The 17,260-nt window shown below is 40.7% G+C and overlaps 1 protein-coding gene across 1 annotated transcript in view; it reads left to right on the forward strand.

The window, feature by feature from the left end:
• Window positions 1–17,260, forward strand: part of C4H8orf34 (chromosome 4 C8orf34 homolog) — a 227,376-nt gene that overhangs the window by 162,657 nt on the left and 47,459 nt on the right. Inside the window, exon 11 of the mRNA XM_075270419.1 lies at window positions 12,275–12,395. Within this exon, the coding sequence (XP_075126520.1) occupies window positions 12,275–12,395 (121 nt within the window). The remainder of the gene's footprint in view (window positions 1–12,274; window positions 12,396–17,260) is intronic.

The raw sequence follows: 17,260 nt of genomic DNA on the forward strand, positions 1-17,260 counted from the left end.
AACGGGAAATCCAACAGTGCACTGAGTTCAGCGCACTGTCAGCTTTCTAGCTGTATATAAAAACCGCATGTGCCCAAGGACATGGAAGGGCCTCTTTAAACAACCTCCCCTGTACTAGAGGTTGTGGTGCCTGTACCCAAGATGGGAGGGTACACGGGGTACTTGCCCAGTTTTCATACTTTGCATCTAACGAAGGACAGTGTATGGTCATGGCCTTGGGGGTAATATATTTAAATAGGAAAAACTTTCTTTAGGAAGGACAACATACAGCAGTGACTCAAATAAAAAACAAAAATCTTTCAATACAAAGAATATTCTAGCAGATGCCGACCGCGTGTTCCGAGTGGTATTGTGAGCGTTTCACTTGAAAAAAGGCTAACTTAAAAGGTTTTTGTGATGCCTGGCTTTTCCCACAATTCCAGTCCTGCATGTGGAGACCTTGTGCATTGCTATGTGAAGATGGTTGCTAGTACGGACAGTGCAAAACTAAGAAGGGAATGTGAGTTCAAAGCCAGATTGGAGAGAATCCAGTAAGTGTGGGAGTTGAAAAAGTTACTTATACTGCAGAAAATGTTCAAAATGAAATTTAAGAAATAAGAAGAATGTCAGAGGGCGTTTATATTTTATAGTCTGATTCTGAATGTAAAGTTATATTTAAAGTAATTTTATCTGACAACTTGTACAAATGTCAAAAGCACAAAAGTTCTGGCATAATATATGAAATCAATACAAATGACATTTACCTTAATGATAAGTTTATTGCAGGTCAGATCTTTTGCAGTTAGTTTGACTATGGTTGGATGTTTTGACAGACTATAGTGAAATTCCAGTATTCTATTCCTAATGTAATAGGGACAAAGAGCCCCACACATGCCAGCTATTTAAAGGGCTTTTCCAGATGGGAAATATTTTTCATATCTAGTTGATCTACATTGACATTGTAAGAAACAGCTGTGAAAAATAGATACATTGGTCCATTTTATTTATTTTTTTTCCCTCGGATCCCTTTTAGAATTGGGTCTATTCAAGGATCTAAGGAAATGAACAAGTACGGGACAAATCCTATTTTTCTGATGGACCTTTAAAATGGTCCATCAAAAAACGGGCATGTGAAAATGCCCATTTTTTACATCCACATGAATGACTCCTCAGGCCCAAAATGGTTTAAAAATAAATAATAACCTCACCAATTCCCCATTTATTACTATTCTGAGGAGCCTGGGTGACCCTGGGTCAGGATGGGACCAGAAAGGAGAACCAGGGGGTGCCGTAAGTATTGGAACTAGAGCATAAGGTGATCAGTGAGAGACTACTGCCTGGAGGTCAATACTGATGACCCCCTGCTTAGGCTTTTATTGGGTCGGTGAGGGTCCCACACCTTGAATGTCTGCTGATCAACTGCCTGGAGAGACTCATCTCCCTGAGGCAACCCCTTTATCCTACAGACTCAATTTCCATATGCCATGTTATGTGATATGAATGTAATAGGAGTATATTCTCAGGACTCCCCTGCTATTAGCTACAACGACTCTCCCTGTGGAAGAACTAATATGATGTATGAACAATACATGGATGGACCACTGATGGTGGTGGTTACAGGAGACATAAAACTGATAATAGTTGATCGAGTACCCTTATCTCTGCGGTCAGCTCATCATCTTAAGACCTTTTTCGAAAACATTGTCAAGTGTGGACATACCTTTGGCTCAAATTTCTCTAAAGTGGCCATGTGTGTGATCAAATGAATTACTAACTCCGATTCCCAATTATCGTGTTCATTTTCATAAGTGATGATTATAAGTTAAGGATTTGCACAGTGTTTTCTTGAAATGCTCAGTATTGTGTTTGCAGTTACTTTACTGACTACTAGGATTAATCTTTTCCATTAGACTTATGATTTTTATGCATTAGTGCCAATGCAGTGGTCCCTCAAATTACAAAATGAATGGGTTTTGCCAGGGATGTAACTTGAGGGGGTGCAGAGGTTGCAGTTGCACTGTGGCCCAGGAGCCTTAGGAGGCCCATAAGCCCTGGCATCAGTATTGAGATTGCAGCTTCCATCTGGCCCATAAGCCAAGGAGACCCACAGATTACCCTAACCACACTAAGGATGATTAAACTCCTTAAGGGTGCATTCACACTGAGTAAACGCTAGCTTATTTTGTAGAGTAAAATTACACTTGTAAATTTTGCTATCCCATTGACTTCAATGACATTTTACAGGCGTATTTTTACAGGCGTATTTTTTACAGGCGTATTTTTTACAGGCGTATTTTTACACTTGTAAAAAAATATCATTGAAGTCAATGGGATAGCAAAATTTACAAGTGTAATTTTACTCTACAAAATAAGCTAGCGTTTACTCAGTGTGAATGCACCCTTTGGCTGCATTCACACAGAGTAACGCCAGGCGTCATTTGTGTGTAATTTGTGTGTCTTTTACGGCCGTCATAAAACGTTTACATAGAGTTCTATAGGAAAAGACGTCCGTAATTCACTGCCGTCATTTACGGCCGTCATTACAATGACGTCCGTAAATGACGGCCGTAAGTGGATACCAGGGGGGATTAAGTGGCCATAGGATTAAAAAAAAAAAAAATCCTCTGGCTACTTAGTGATTAAAAAAAAATCACTACACAGCGTGGATTCTAACAATTAAAGCGCTCAATTGTTAGATTCCATGCTGTATATTGAATAGGATTGTTTGTAAAATCCGATCTCCGATTAGTAAAAAAATCCCATTGACTTGCATTGGGATCGGAATTGGGATCGAGATTGGGTTCGAATGAAAAATGATCGGAAATCAGATTTCAAAATCGATCCTGAAAAGTCAAGATCGTCTCAACCCTAATAGTGAGCTTATGTGCAATGGGCTGCAATGCAATATATTGCAGTAGATTATACTTGGAATCAGAGATCCCAGGTTCAAGTTCCACTGTTGGACATGTAAAAATCCAAAAAAAAAAAATCAAAATAAAGTTTAAAAAATAAACAATATTATAAAAAGTTTTAAGAAACCGATCTTTTAATTTAACATATAGCATAAACCAAAATCAAACAAACTTATTAGGTATCCTTATTTGTGTATAAGTTCGTATTATCCAAACATAGCGTTAATTATAGGTGCAAAAAATAACTATAAAAAGTGCTGCCATGCAGAGCCAACACTGGGAAAACAAAATGCAAAAAATAATGATAGACTTTAGGTTTTTTTTAGCATGGACCACCCAAAAAACGTTAACAAAAGCTAATCAAAACATTATATGTACCCCAAAAATAAAAATACAACTCGTCACACAATGAATAAGCCCTCAAATAGCTATAGTGAAAGAAAAGTTATAAATTTTGGAGGGCGGGGAAGGAAAATATGAAAAAGTTGCCAAGCATTAACATACAAATTCCCCTGCATCCTTAAAGGCGAAGGACTCCAATTTCTCATGAATGCAGTTGAATATAATATTATGACATGGTAACAAAGCATTGACAGGATGTATTTCTCATAACCAGTTACAGAATATACATATCACAACATGTCACCCATATATTGAATATTTAGCAGTATATCATGAAATCATGTTTTCTTGAAAAGCTTGTAATTTTGTGACACTCATATCAGCCAACTGGATATTCTTCCATCCATGATTCATAGAGATCTATAACATTTTGGAGTTATTACAAATTTTTTTTCAGCAGGTATAAGGAAAGCTAATAAAATGTCAGACCCCAAAGAGAGTAATATAATCGATAGAACATATATTGATTATTGTTAGAGAGTGACCTCCAGAATCAGATTCTACAATGGCTTTATTTGTGTCCTGTAACCATACATCCATATATAATTGCATTTGGTTAAGGATTTCAATTTCTCATTAAAACATTTCAAAACAATATAGCAGCATACTACCAAAATTCTTGACAGTCTGCAATTCACAAAAACAACCAAGTGACCACACATAGGCACATATAGGATAGACATCTTGTGGCAGAGTATCAAGTAATGTTGTTTTGAAAAGCTGGCCATTTTATGAAACAACATAACTTGACAAGTCTTCAACCAATATCCTGGTACCAAGTTGTTTGTAGTGTAGGCAGCCTTCTGATGTGACTTTATTATACGGGCACTGATGTACAGATTGGACATGTAGATATTGTATTATTGAATGCATGCTCATGTCTACCACTATGACCTGAGGACTTTGTTGTTTGCCATTATCACTTGCTCAGTATTATGGCTTGATCACAGTACAAGTACATGTAGCTTTTACTACATCCTTAGAAAACTTAAAAACCAAATCCTTAAAAACAAAAACTTGCTATGAGATGTTCTCAAATGTCTATCTGTCCTTATGAATAGTTGACAAGCCAAAACTGCTGTTCCCATGAGAATGTTCTACAGATAGATTTGCAAGCACTTTATCTCATAATATGTTTCAGCCACTACATGTCCAGACGTTCTAGAAAGTACAATTATATGGCTTGAAGATAAATACACAAACTATCATTATATTTCCTCCACACTTCCAGTGGCTCCATCACCAAAGCCTTCCCAGAAAGCCCTATATTAACCAATTTATAAAATACATGGTGATACATGTTGGAATGCCTCAAATCTGTGGCTACAATAATAGAAAACTCAGTTCTTCCCAAAATCCTGAAGCTGTGCAAAACACCCTAGTATAGTGAATTGTACTGAATAGCAGTAGCCTGGTATAATATGGTGATTATTAGTCTGACTCTAGTAATTATTTTATAGACAAATTACTAAAAACAAATCTATCGTCAATTATATGTCTACATATTGTTTTATTAAATTCATTTCATTAACTTCATTTTACAATATATTATACTTCGAGTCACCTAGATATCATATGAAGTGCAATGTTTAATGCTAGTAAAAGAATATTATTTCTAGTACATGCTTTGATAAATGGTAGAAATAAGATAAGATAAGATAATCCTTTAATAGTCCCACAGTGGGGAAATTTCAGTATGTTACAGCACCAAAGTAATACAGATACAGGATAATACACAGTAATATGTTACAGACGTAGACACACATATGCTGAGAAGAGAAGATATACTAGGCAAATGAAGGAACCCCCTTAATCCTGGCAAGACTGGTCAGGAGAAACAACCTTATAATATGTCATGCCTGTTTGCCATCTGCTGGTGAGTTTATTGGGCAACTATGAAACACATAGATCTGGGACAGCCCATAAACTACACGCTGCCCTTCATACTGGCCTTGGCCTAACCAACGTATTTCATTCTCTCAGTATCGACAGTGTCACATGGCCATCATCTTCCAGTAAGGATAGATAGATAGATAGATAGATAGATAGATAGATAGATAGATAGATAGATAGATAGATAAGATAATCCTTTAATAGTCCCACAGTGGGGAAATTTCAGTATGTTTCAGCTGCATAGTAATACAGATACATGGTAATACACAGTAAATATTGCAGAAGTAGTAGACACACATATGCTAAAAAAGATATACTAGGAGTCCATAGCAGCTTAGGAACAGAGAAGAAAGAAGGAGGACATTCATAATCATTAGTTCTCTGTGCGGAGTGATCTTCGCTTGGTCTGATGTAGATTATACAGCCTGGTCGCGGTTGGAAGGAAGGACTTGCGATAGCGCTCCTTCTCACACTTGGGGTGAAGCAGACGGTCACTTACAGTGCTGCCAAGTCCCATCAGGGTCCCATGCATGGGGTGGGATTTGTTCTCCCGCATGGAGGTCACCACAGACAGTATCCTTCTGTCACCCACCACCTGTACTGGGTCCAAGGGGCTCCCCAGGACAGAGCTGGCCCTCCTGATCAGCCTGTCAAGTCTATTTCTGTCCCTGGTTGATATACTGCTCCCCCAGCACACTACACCGAAAAAGATGGCTGAGGCAACCACAGAGTTGAAGAAGGCCCTAAGAAGTGTCCCCTGGACTCCGAAGGCCTTCAGCCTCCTGAGCAGGTAGAGTCTGCTGTGGCCCTTTCTGTGCAGCGCCTCCAGGTGATCAGCCCAGTCTAGTTTATTATTGAGGAGCACACCTAGATACTTATAGGTCCTGACTATCTCAATGCATGTCCCCTGGATCTCCACCGGGGTCGGAGCACCTCTCCTTTTACTAAAGTCCACCACCATCTCCTTGGTCTTCCCAGCATTAATCCTGAGCTGGTTCTGCTGGCACCATTCAACAAAATCCCGATTTAAGTCTCTGTATTCCCTATTGTCGCCATCAGTGATAAGGCCGACTATAGCAGAGTCATCGGAGTACTTCTGTAAGTAACAGCTGGAGAGGTTGTGCCTAAAGTCAGCAGTGTACAGTGTGAAGAGAAATGGGGCAAGAACTGTACCTTGTGGTGCCCCCCGTACTACAGATCACAGTGTTACACAGTCCTGGGCTCTCACATACTGAGGGCGGTTTGTCAGGTAGTCTAGGATCCAGTTGGACAGGTGATGGTCCACACCACCAAGGTTCAGCTTCTCCCTCAGTAGCCCTGGCTGAATGGTGTTGAACGCACTGGAGAAATCAAAGAACATTATTCTCACAGTGTTCCCTGGTTTCTCCAGGTGAGAGAGAGCTCTATGAAGAAGGTGGATGATGGCGTCATCTACCCCAATACCCGGCCGGTAGGCAAACTGGAGGGGGTCCAGAGCAGAGCTCACTAGGGGGCGTAGGTGTGTCAGGACCAGTCTCTCTAGGACCTTCATCAGGTGGGATGTCAGTGCTACAGGTCTGTAGTCATTGTAGTCCATCGGGTTGGGTTTCTTTGGGACTGGTACCACACAAGATGTTTTCCACAGTTGAGGTACCACTCCCAGCTTTAGACTCATATTGTACATGTGCGTAATAATACCACACAGCTGGTCACTGCACATTTTAAGAACTCTTGCGCTTATCCCATCGGGTCCGCCGGCCTTGTCTGCCTTAATTCTCTTAATTTCCCGACATACCAGAGACTCCTTGAGGATCAGACATTCGGATTGCGATTTACTGCCAGTCGGTGGGGGTTGGGTCTTGGTGTGTGAGGGGAAGGGGGTTGCTAGTGAGGGGGGAGTTGGTTTGGAGTCGAATCTATTGAAGACTAGATTAAGCTCATTAAGCCACTTCCTGTCTCCTTCAATCTGATGAGCTGCCATTTGTTGTTGTTTATGTCCTGATATCACCTTCAGGCTGTCCCAGACCTTTGAGACACTACCCTCCCCCATCTGTAGTTCCATCTTCCGCCTGTATTTGGCTTTCCCTTCTCTGATCAGTTGTCTTAGTTGTTTCTGCACCGCCTCCAGGCCATTTTTGTCCCCAGACCTAAAAATTTGCTTTTTCTCCTTAAGAAGAGTTTTAATCTCAGAGTTGATCCATGGTTTGTTATTGGAGAAACACCTCACCTTCCTAGTTGGTACCGTGCTGTCCACACAGAAATTAATGTAGTCCGTTATGCAGTGTGTGAGTCCCTCAATGTCCTCTGGAAATGAGTCTTGAAATACTTCCCATAGAGTTATATTAAAACAGTCCTTTAGAGACTCGACACTTCCCTCTGACCAAATCTTCACTGTACGGGTAACCGCCGGTTCTCTGCGCACCAGTGGAGATAGATAGATAGATAGATAGATAGATAGATAGATAGATAGATAGATAGATGAGAACCCATTACCCCAACAACCAACACCTCTCCCCCATTCTTACTATGTCTTTCGTATTAAGTCCCCATTTCAGGCCTTTGTTAAAAACAAAAAAATCTTGTCTGCCTTTCAGGTTTTTATAGGAAAGAAATATTCTTTTCAGTTTTCTTCCAAGTTCATGAAGTTCGACCATTTTAAATTTACAAACCCTAGTTGACCCAGAGGAAGGCAAAAGTCAAAACTTTGTTCATGTCTAAGAAATGCCTGCATAGATTTGAGCAATTTGAGTCTGAGTTCTCGTTCACATCTGTGTCAGTAACCCATTTGGGGGAGTCCGCATTGGGACCCCCCCCAAACGGACTACTGAACGCATTGGCAAGCGGTGTGCAGTAAAGCACACGGACCCCATAGACTATAATGGGGTCCATGTGCTTTCCGCACGGTCTCCACACAGAACATGCGGACAGAAAAGTAGTTCACGATCTACTTTCCAGTCCGCATGACTCTTGCGAAGACGGTGAGGAAAGCACATGGACCCCATTATAGTCTATAGCCTGGGTTCCTATTCTTTGTATACAATGCATCTCCTCTTGCTTTGTGTCTTCACGTAATGTAATACCTTCATATGTTTTCCCATGTAACTAAGTATGCCTTTTGTACTGGCATTCATTGTAGTCAAAAGCCCCACGTTGCCGAAACTCAACTTTTTTTGTTGCAGATTTTGCTGCATTTTTTTGAGCCAAAGCCAAGAATGGTTACAAAGGTAATGGGAAATATATAGGTAGTTCTTATACTTCTCTCTTCTGCACAATCTCGTCTTGCCTTTGGCTCAAAAACCCGCATCAGCTTTTCTGCAATGTTGGGGACTCAGCCTTAAAGGGGTTTCCTGGGACTTTTTAATTTATGAACTATCCTTAGGGTAGATCATCAATTAAAGATCTATGGGGTCTGACACTTGGGAACTCAGTGGAGTAACTAGATAAAGTGACAGTGGAGCTCCCTGAGCATTGTTCTGCTTCTCAGGTCATGAGAGGCCCTGTTCATTGATCACATGCCCTGATCTGATCTCAGTCCCATTCAAGTGAAAAGGGGTGAGTTGTGATACCAAGCACAGCCTCTGCTCATTGAATGCTATAGCCTTTTTTCAAACAGCTGGTCAATGTGGGTCCAAGGTGTCAGACTCCTGCTGATCTTTAATGAATGACTTAGCCTAAGCATAAGTCATCAATGAAAATGTATAGCCATTTTTTTCTATTTATTAAGACTAAATAGTGAAATACTTTATTTCCCCTAATTTATTTTTCTTTTTGGGTTGTAGAGTGTTAGTTTTTTATTCTATTTCCTGTACTTGATTATGGGGGCCGCCATCTTGCCTGAGTTTTTTTCTTTGCTCTGTTATTAGTTTTCCGTGATATTTCCTGATGACATTTAGTTTATTATCATCACCATTAATTACACCTCAATCCAGCTCCAATGTGGCCTCAATCTTGATCCATTCAAGATGTAAAAAGCAGGTTTATTTTTGTCCTTACAGGTTGGGTAAATCTTTCTTCTCATCCATTCTCTGTCTTGGGAATAATGAGCAAGGAAACTAAACAGCAGTAAATTCAATGAAAATGAAAATCTGATCTAACACATTTGATATTCTCACTCAACTGGCTAAAAATATGAAATATTACCGTACACTGGCTCAACCAGCTAAAAGCTAGCTCAAAATATACTTCAACCCTAACTCTGCTAAATCACTTATTCTGCAATTTGTGTTCTTGAATTGAATTTACGGTAAAATTTTTCCCAAGTGAAATGGATTTTCTGAATGCCCCTTAGTTTAGGAGCCCTTTAGTTGTCCCCTGTACTACGGTAATTGGGTACACAGCCAATATCTGTAGTCACGAACCAGACTAGAACACATGCAGGACAGAGTTTATCCCCTGAAATTATCTGAGAAGTTTCCCGTTGCATTAAAGGGAGTCTACTACATCCTCGAAGCATATTCATATCTGCCACCACCGTCTTACCGAGCACATTACAGTGACATACACCCTATCTATGTTATGCATGTCACTTTTGTAGATTTATAGAAAAACATCTTTGAAGCAATATGCAAATAAGGAAGTTGGAGCACTGGGGGCGGTCCTTCATTTCCTTAGAGCACTGCTCTCGCCACTCAGATCACTACCATCTCCTGCCTAGACCACCCTGTGCAGTTTTAGTTGAGTGTCCCACTGCTATGACATCATCCATTCTACTTAAGCAGTAAAACAGTGAACCAACTGCAAAAGAATACAGTGACAAAAGAGACGTGTAACAAAGATATGTTATTATCACCTTAAAGAGGACCTTTCATGTCCGCGGGCATATGCAGTTTTATATACCGCTAGAAAGCCGACAGTGCGCTGAATTCAGCGTCTTTCCCATTATGTGCCCCGGGCTGAAGATATCGGTGCCGTTACCAATGTCTGCCCACTGTCAGAAGGGCGTCCCTAACAGTATAGCTGGGCTGTGAGAAACGCCCCTCCTGACGGTACTGTCCATAGCCCTGTACTTAGCGATGATGCTAACCTGTGAGAAACGCCCCTCCTGATTGTATGCGCCCATAGACTAGTACTGGGGATGCTCTTCACAGCTTAGCATCATTGCTGGACTGTCAGGAACGCCCTTCTGACAATGGGAAGACATCGGTAACCAATATCAATATCTCCAGCCCCGGGTCATATAACAGGAAAGCCGACTATGCGCTGAATTCACTATTGGCCTTCTATCGGTATATAAAACCGCATGTGCCAGAGGACAGGAAAGGTCCTCTTTAATGTGCTCTGCAATGCAGCAGTGACAATTGAATATGCCTGGAGATGTGGTGGAATTCCAATAAAACAAGCAGAGATCTTGGAAACCCTTGAGGATTTGCTATGCATATTAACTTAGGAGGTTGCCTCTTTTTCCATTATGTAATGAATAAGCTTTAGTTGCTGAAGCCAGAATACTCCTTTAAATTGTGAGCCCTAGAGGGGACATATAGAGGTGTGTACAGCTGTATCTATGTAAGTGTGTACAGCTGTATGCAACTCCAGTATTGAGGTGATAAGGAAGACTGTAATTACTGATAAAGTATGGCATCAACAATAAAGATGATCTGCGAGCTTCCCTGACATGCCTGCTTTAGTAAACCACTATAATCCCCATGAAATAACAAGTCTGCAGTATCTTTTCTTATAACTTGGTCTTGTGCCACTCTTCTGCTATCCTTGTTCAAAACTTATGCAAAAATAAAAAACTGAGTGTCCTCATTCTCATGTCAATAGGATGCATGAGATTGTGTAGACATACCTATTTGAGATGGGGAATGCTAAACTCAGCTGTCAATTTGTTTATAAATTTCCAAGAGGTATTACATGACCAGCAGTATGTAGCGGTATAAGATAAGGAACCCCATAATTTGTATTTCATATTTCAAGCTATGTACTGAAACCGCCAGGGGAGCTTACAGTTCATCTTTGTCATTGCACAAACCCATATAAGTAGTGAATACAATTGGACTGGCACTTAATTCTCCATGTTGGACAAGAGCTAATTAGATTTAATCACTTAGAGATCCTTTAATGCGAGAGCCAACTGATTGTCAAGGATTCAAATTTCTTGCAGTGGCCACTAGTGGGGAAATATAGTATTACAATAATATAGAGCTTAAAGATCATATTATGTCATTGCATAACCACACCTAAGTAGTGAATAAAATTGGACTGGCAATTTATTTTCCATGATGGACAAGTGCCTATTACACTTCATCATCTAAAACCCCTTTATTGCAAGAGCCGGTCAGGTGATCAACTGATTGTCAAGGATTCAAATTGCCTGCAGTGGCCACTAGTGGGGAAATATAGTATTACAATAATATAGATCATATTATGTCATTGCATAACCACATCTAAGCAGTGAATAGTGAAATTGGACTGGCAATTTATTTTCCATGATGGACAAGTACTTATTACACTTCATCATCTAGAACCCCTTTATTGCAAGAGCCGATCAGGTGATCAACTGATTGTCAAGGATTCAACTTATTCCTGCAGTGGCCACTATAGGCGAATTCCAGTATTACAGTATAGGTCGCCATTCAAGTGCATGGCCATCTATGTAATAAATGGGTGATCTAGTGCTGTTGTATGGTACTGGTGGTCCTATGACTTCCAGGGTAGGGGATCCTATCCATGATATGTGTCCCCTAACAGGGCATATGCAGAGATGTTCTTGAGATGACACAAAAATATTGAAGCTGGAAACTTTTTTTTAGACCCAAATAAAGGATTTTCCAGATCCAACTCTGCATTGATTGGTTTAATAGAAAATAAACTGGAAAACTATACCTGTAAGGCAGCATGGCGTAGATCATCTGACACAGATGTGTAACTTATTCCTGGCTCCTGATGTGTGATAAATCTACAGTGTAGCTGGATGGAAGATTTATTATTGATGCTTTACAGAGTTAACATCCTATTCCTGAAAGTGCTCAGGACACCAGACACTTCTAATAGGAAACAACTTGTGTCCAAAAATCTCAGTGTGCAAGGAACATATAATTATTGCTTTCCTATTTCCATTTTCGACTTGTTTGTAAAAGTACATTCTCTCACTTTTTGAACTTCTTTAGCGTCAACCAGTCTGGGACTTGGATGTCTTGTCTGCCAGAAGTGGGGGCTCACCGAACCAAAAACTCTTGAAAGAAGCTTTAACCGCAAAGGAACTGCAGAGCATGGAAAAGCATCTAGCTGGTATGTGCTGAAAACTGCTCTTTACTGTGTACTAGGTGGATACCAGGTTTTGCCTGTCTGAACTTAAAATTGGAGCTATAAAACTAATCAAATTAAATCGATCAATTTACTATTTCAAAAAGACCCCCTTCTCCCCGAGTCTGATATCTTACATGCAGGCTTTAACAAATACATGAAAGTCAAAGTTAAAATCAAGAATCGCCCATAAATTGAAAAAAAAAATTGAGATTTTATTTTTAGGCAAAAATCTAGTTGGAGCCCGGTAACGCATCCTGCTGCATTATATTTATGAACTGTAATAGATTATTATTATTATTATTATTATTATTATTATTATTATTATTGCTTTTTATTATTAATTAGATAAGATAATCCTTTAATAGTCCCACATTGGGGAAATTTCAGCGTGTTACAGCAGTATAGTAATACAGATACAGGATAATACAGAGTAATATATTACAGACGTAGACACAGATAAGCTGAGAAGAGAAGATATACTAGGAGTCCATGGCAGCTAAGGAAAAACAGAAGAGAAAGAGGAAGACCTCATGGTCATCGTCATAATCATTTAGTTCTCTGTGCGGAGTGATCTTCGTTTGGTCTGATGTAGATTATACAGCCTGGTCACGGTTGGAAGGAAGGACCTGCGATAGCGCTCCTTCTCACACTTGGGGTGAAGCAGACGGTCGCTTACAATGCTGCCAAGTCCCATCAGGGTCCCATACATGGGGTGGGATTTGTTCTCCCGCATGGAGGTCACCACAGACAGTATCCTTCTGTCACCCACCACCTGTACTGGGTCCAAGGGGCTCCCCAGGACAGAGCTGGCCCTCCTGATCAGCCTGTCAAGTCTATTTCTGTCCCTGGTTGATATACTGCTTCCCCAGCAGGCCACACCGAAAAAGATGGCTGAGGCAACCACAGAGTTGAAGAAGGCCCTAAGAAGTGTCCCTCGGACTCCGAAGGCCCTCAGCCTCCTGAGCAGGTAGTCTGCTGTGGCCCTTTTTGTGCAGCACCTCCAGGTGATCAGCCCAGTCTAGTTTATTGTTGAGGAGCACGCCCAGGTACTTATAGGTCCTGACTATCTCAATACATGTTCCTTGGATCTCCACCGGGGTCGGAGCACCTCTCCTTTTACTAAAGTCCACCACCATCTCCTTGGTCTTCCCAGCATTAATCCTGAGCTGGTTCTGCTGGCACCATTCAACAAAATCCCGGTAATTATTGTTAATAATAATATAATAATAATAATAATTAATAATAATAATAGATTCATTAGATAAGAGGTTTTCTCTGTAATTCTTTCAACAGGATATTTCTTGTTGGTGGTCCTCACAAAAACACCTGACATTCACTTTATATATTGTTTTTCATTGCCCTAGGTGCAATCATTATAGAATTATCGAGAAAAGCAAAATAATCAGCATCACTAAATAAGTAACCATGTGTAATAAACTGTTAAGAGAAACCCAGGGAAACGGACACTCCTATGTCCAAATAATTGCAATGCAAGTGCAAAAAGCCCCACAAAATATAGAACAAAACATAAAAGAAAAGGTCAAAAAATCAAGGTATCCAATATCTGCAGGCAGCAACATATCATGCACATATAATGTGCGTAAAAAACATTGAAATATGATGCAATACTGTACCATCAAAAGCAAAGAAGTCTGCAAGGTACAGTAGTACAAATAATAACATGTCTAAACAATGATCTAGAGTCAACTTAAAGGTATCATCACTCAGAAAGATCATGTGAGGTGAGCAGTGGGGTCGCTGAATCTTTTATTTTGCTGTTTTTGTAATTTTATTTTATTTATTTTTTGACGTTGCATTAGTCACCTATTTTAGGGACAGCATTAGTTGGGGTACTTCTTTTTGTTTTCTCTTATTGTTCATTGTGATTTTCATGGTTCTTTTGCGTATCATATATATTTAGATAATTCTTTAATAGTCCCACCTTAGTAATACAGATACAGGATAATAAACAGTAATATATTACAGAAGGAGACACACATAGGCTGAGTAAAATACTAGAAATCCATAGCAGCTAAGGAAGAAAAAGAAAAGAAAGAAGACTACAGGATCATTTAGCTCTGCCTCTTTGCTTGGTCTGTTGTAGATTATACAGCCTGACTGTGGTTGAGAGGAAAGTCTTCCGATAGCTCCTTCTCACACTTGGTGTGAAGCAGTCGGTCAGTGACAGTGCTTGCAAGTGCAGTCAAGGTCTCATACATGGGGTGGGATTTGTTCACCCGCATGGTGCTCACCATGGACAGTATCCTTCTGTCACCCACCGCCTGTACTGAGTCCAGGGGGCTTCCCAGGTCAGAGCTGGCCCTCCTGATCAGCCTGTTAAGTTTATTTCTGTCCCTGGTTGATATACTGCTCCCCCAGCCGGCCACAACGAAAAAGATTGCTGAAGCAACCACAGAGTTACAAAAGGCCCTAAGAAGTGGCCCCTGGACTCCAAAGGCCCTCAGCCTCCTGAGCAGGTAGAGTCTGCTGTGGCCCTTTCTGTGCAGCGCCTCCAGGTGATCAGCCCAGTCCAGTTCACTATTGAGGAGCACGCCCAGATACTTATAGGTCTTGACTATCTCAATGCATGACCCTTGGATCTCCACCAGGATCGGAGCACTTCTCCGTTTACTAAAGTCCACCACCATCTCCTTATCCTTATAAATAAGGGGGTTTGATTCATAACCCCCCTTTTTTACTTACTGCATTTTTTGTGTTTTTATGTTTTTTTAACATCCTTTCAGGTGTATTTTTGTAAGTCGATTATTTTTTTTATACATTTGTGAGTGCATGGCAATTATTTGGATAGGTTGTGTCCTTTTCTCTTTTCATCATTATAGAATCATATCATAAATACATTCTAGTCTGTTACACCAGATCCATAGAAGCTTCCCCTCTACGTTGTTCTAGTCCGTCAGAGGACCTCAGAACCAAGAAGAGGAGGACTGTTAAAATAGTGGTAAAACATGGAGTCTGACGGACCCCATTGACTATTATAATAAGGTCTGTTTGGTGTCCATCATTTTAAAGGCGACACTGCAATGGAGACTCTAACAGAGACAACGGAGCCTTAGTGTGATTGTTCTTCAGTAGGGTTGAGCGATTGGGAAAGACCGGATCCCAATCAGCAATCGAGCAAATTTCACGATCGGGATCGGCTGGAAACGATCGAAAATCGGATTTTAAAAGCGATCCTGAAATCTCAAGATCGGCTCAACCCTATTCTTCAGTCACTTGCACTGCCACAATCCTGAATTTTATCTAATAATCTTAAGAAAATGTATGAATTGTGCTAGGTTGTCAGTCTGTGTCAGTCTGTGTCCAACCTTCTTAGAGTACAGGATGACACCATCTACTCTCACTGGTCATTCCTCAAACTACATATCCAGCCTCAAGACTCATTCAGATACCAGATGACCCATTAGACTCATTCACTGAAAAGTGAAAGCTGCTCAGAGTCCTAAACAGATGCAGCCACAACTGAAACAATTTTATGCCTAGTCTTATTTAAAAATAACTCCTATCCCTAGATAATCCCAAAATAATATTAGTATAGTGCCACCTACTGTTTCTATTAATAGTCTGTATTATGTCCACATCAGTGAATAGGATGAGATGGACATGCATGCTCAGTCTTGCTTCTCTCTTTGCTCCTGATGGAGTCTTTGTCTGGTGAGCTAACTGCTTGCTACAATGAGAAGATACTGACCAAATGTAATTGCGGTTATTGTTTCCCCTTCCCCTGAGATTTTGTGTCCTCCTTGACACATTTACTAAGATGCACACAGAAATACTATTCATAGAAACCACAGGAGGCGAATTCTAACATAACTCTACAAATAAATAAATTCAGAGAAAATACATAAATGTAAACAGATATGGGCTGAATTTAACCATAAACAATATCTTCTAACACCTTCCTGGTATCCATCCTACATGTACAGCAGATGTCGAGACATTAAACATGGCACTTGCTCAGGAGCTGAGTGGGTTCTGCCAGTTTACATAAGTCCAATGGGGGGTTCTTAAAAAAAAAAAAAAGTTGCTCATGTCTGAATGGCGTGCCTGATCTCTGTATCCATTGCTCCCAGCACCTCCTAACAGCTAGGTCAGGATGGCCTAGATGCTGGACAGTTTGTTGAAATAGCTTCTCCTGTTTCCTTCATTCCAGTGATGCACTCCCATCTCAAAGCCTGTCAATTAGGCAGAATGTCTTTAAAGGGGTATTCCCATGTCCCTTGCTCACCAGTCTTCGCTGCTGCAAAGACTTCTTTCTTCCTGGTTTTCGACGTCAATTGGTGGGCGGGGTTTTATATGCAAAGCCATACTGTCCGACTACCTCCAGTTTAGCTCCGCCCCCAAATTTGTGTGTAGCTCCACCCACCACATAGCGTGATCCTATGGGACAACTGAAGGGCCTGTGATGTCATCAAAGGTCCTATAACACTTGGATTTAGCTTGTTCTATATAGAGTCAGCTAAATCCGAGTGGGATAAAGGACCAGGTCCTTCTATACACTAGCTTTTAGCCTGCTCTATATAAGAAAACTAAATCCTAGTGAGCAGAGGGACCAGGTCCTTTAGCCCACTAGGATTTAGACTATTTTATATAAGAAAACAGCTCTCATCCCCCCCCCCCTTTATCTGAGAGCAGGAAGCTAGATCACATGTGTGGTGCAGATACAGGGACAGCTACAGACACAGGCTCGCTCCCGTGTACTTAGCCCCCCTCCCTACCCCCTGAGAGCAGGCAGCTATGTCACTTGACATTTGAGCAGATAATCCCAAGGGCCATAGAAACGCACTGTCAACAATGAAGTGAATAAATGAAGATAGTGGACAAACAAA

Source organism: Leptodactylus fuscus, chromosome 4 (assembly GCF_031893055.1).
Source record: "Leptodactylus fuscus isolate aLepFus1 chromosome 4, aLepFus1.hap2, whole genome shotgun sequence".
NCBI lineage: Eukaryota > Metazoa > Chordata > Amphibia > Anura > Leptodactylidae > Leptodactylus > Leptodactylus fuscus.